The sequence below is a fragment of the Taudactylus pleione genome, unplaced genomic scaffold (genome assembly GCF_031769625.1).
Source record: "Taudactylus pleione unplaced genomic scaffold, aTauple2 ptg000318l, whole genome shotgun sequence".
In the NCBI taxonomy this organism is placed as follows: Eukaryota; Metazoa; Chordata; class Amphibia; order Anura; family Myobatrachidae; genus Taudactylus; species Taudactylus pleione.
Genome location: NW_028284719.1, coordinates 846,564 through 849,067, shown reverse-complemented (window position 1 = coordinate 849,067; position 2,504 = coordinate 846,564). Strand labels below are relative to the sequence as shown.

At 40.0% G+C, this 2,504-nt stretch overlaps 1 protein-coding gene across 1 annotated transcript; it reads left to right on the top strand.

Moving 5' to 3' along the window:
* The first annotated feature begins 861 nt into the window (after positions 1–861).
* Positions 862–1,803, top strand: LOC148509596 (olfactory receptor 5V1-like). Its single transcript, XM_088442915.1, has one exon. The coding sequence runs from the start codon at positions 862–864 to the stop codon at positions 1,801–1,803; it is 942 nt and encodes a 313-aa protein (XP_088299041.1).
* Positions 1,804–2,504: the final 701 nt, after the last annotated feature.

The following is a 2,504-nucleotide window of genomic DNA, read 5'->3' as shown; positions in this document are numbered from 1 at the left end:
CTCTGCAGTAATTTACAAATGAGAACAAACACAGTAATGAAATCAAACTAGGAAGGAACATGCACTAAATTTAGTAAAACCACTGTTTTTACAGCATGTATTAATTTGTTTGGCTTGGTTTGGAAAACACAAGGTTTATTAAAACAAAACCACTTGAAAATCAGCACTTCTCAAAGCCCCACATTAAACAGCTCCATCTCGCGTTTGTGCAAGAAGAAGACAAAGGGCCAAATGTAATAGGGTGAGAGTTTAGAAAAGTGAGAGTTTCTGACACTTTTTAAACTTTGCCAATGTAATAGAGTCCAAAAACAAAGTAACAGAGTGAACTTGCATGTTTTTTTAGACTTAAAAAACTCTCGCGATTTAAAATCTCATTCAGATGTTTTCCCATTTTGAAGATAAAACTCAACCAATGTGACAGGTTACTGCTAAACTCTCACATTTTCCAAACTCTCACCCTATTACATTTTGCCCAAAGAGTGAGATTTATAAAGCTGGGATTGGCCAGCCACCAGTAAAATCATCAGAAAGAGGCAACTGCGAGCAGAGGAATATTAATGCCCAATGGTGCCAGTGTAAGGAATGGGCCAGGCTGTCAGTAATATGTCACCTCATTCCCAGGCCTTGAGGGGTGGAGGGCTTCAGACATCTGGATCCCTTCCTCTGAGCTTCTAGCCCCCTAGCCCCTCACATCTTACCTTGTTCCAGTAAGAAGGTCCTTCATCCTCCGCTGCGCCATTTTTCCAGTGATATTTGGTTATAACTTATGTTATACTTGAACGTAAAAAAGATTTAGCTCTTTTTTTTTAGCAGATAATCGATTTTACCTTTAATTTCTCTCTACAGATTTTGGTTGAGTGAATGGCAACTAACGAGACTTATTTTGATGATTTTATCCTATTAGGATTCTCTGAAGGACAGAGTTTATTTTCGTTTTCGATCGCGATGATCTACACTATGATTGTTATTGGTAATCTTACTGTTTTTAGCATTATTCGGGTTGACCGCCATCTTCAGACACCGATGTACTTTTTCCTGAGTTGCCTATCCATACTAGATGTGTGCTATGCTACAGTCACTCTCCCGGCTATGCTGGTCAATGCTATAATGGGCAACCTGAAGATTTCCTTCAAAAGATGTTTTATACAGCTCTATTTCTTTGTATCTTTTGGAGGAGCAGAATGTCTTCTTCTAGCTGCCATGGCATATGACCGATACGTGGCTATATGTAACCCGCTGCGCTATCTACTCATTATGAATAAGATGTTCTGCTCATATTTCGTTGCAGGATGCTGGGTGTGTGGATTTCTGAACTCAACGTTTCACACTTTGATGACTAATAAACTGACCTTCTGCGGAGAGCGGCACATCCACCATTTCTTCTGTGATGTTCTCCCAATGCTAGAAGCAGCTTGTAGTGATATAGACAGCAGCCAGGTGGTACTGCACATTGTCACAGTGTTTCTAGGGGTGACCCCTTTTTTAATTGTGATGTACTCATACATACATATCATCTCCGCTATACTGAACATCCGCTCTTCATCGGGAAGGCAGAAAGTCTTCTCCACTTGTTCTTCCCACCTCATTGTTGTTACACTATTTTATATGACATCTATGTTGAACTACAATGGTCCTATTTCTGGAGATTCCTTTGTTATAGTCCAGGTGTCATCTCTTCTATATAGCGTTCTACCACCATTGTTTAATCCTGCTATTTACTGTCTGAGAAACGAAGAGGTGAAAAGAGCATTGAAAAAAGCATTGAAGTGGTATATACACCCTACTATTGTGATGGCTAATTAGGTTATTTTGGATGCACAAAAAGATCTGTCAACCCTATCACATATGGTGCCCCATAGTGTTTTGGTGAGTCCTTATTTAGGCATATGTATGACCATTTTGAACATGCACTAGACAGCTGTACCTGCCATGATGTGGGGAGCTTCACCAAAATAAACATTTTGAAACAATGTAACTTGAGTAGACTTCAGATTTTTGGTCTTGTTTCCACCTATCCAACTTCTTCCTAAGCAGAACATTTATTTGAGACAAGTGGATGTGAAATTTGTTGCTAATCAATGTGTTTTCTGTCACACCCATATGCACATACACATTATACCGAGTGGTGGAGCTATTATTGCAGGGGCATGTTATCTCCCTCTGTCAACATATTCATATTCATGCCATATATCTAGTAAAATAGGTTCTATCTGCACTCTAGCCCATTGTTCTCAATAAATATCACAACACTATAAGTGTAGTCATGCCACCTCTGTGAAGGTAATAAAGTGACCTGTAGACCTTACAACTGGGCAGAGTGTGATATGTGCATATATAAGGAAGCAGCAGTGTGTTCATAGTCTATATATGTGGAACTCCAGGGTGATGTGGGTGTAGTGGGTGTGGTGCATACCAACTTGGATGTACTGTACCCGGTTAGCTTCTGTGAATAAGATACTCTCTTTCTGTACCACGCCCCAGCAGAGAGGTAAGGACAGTACCCA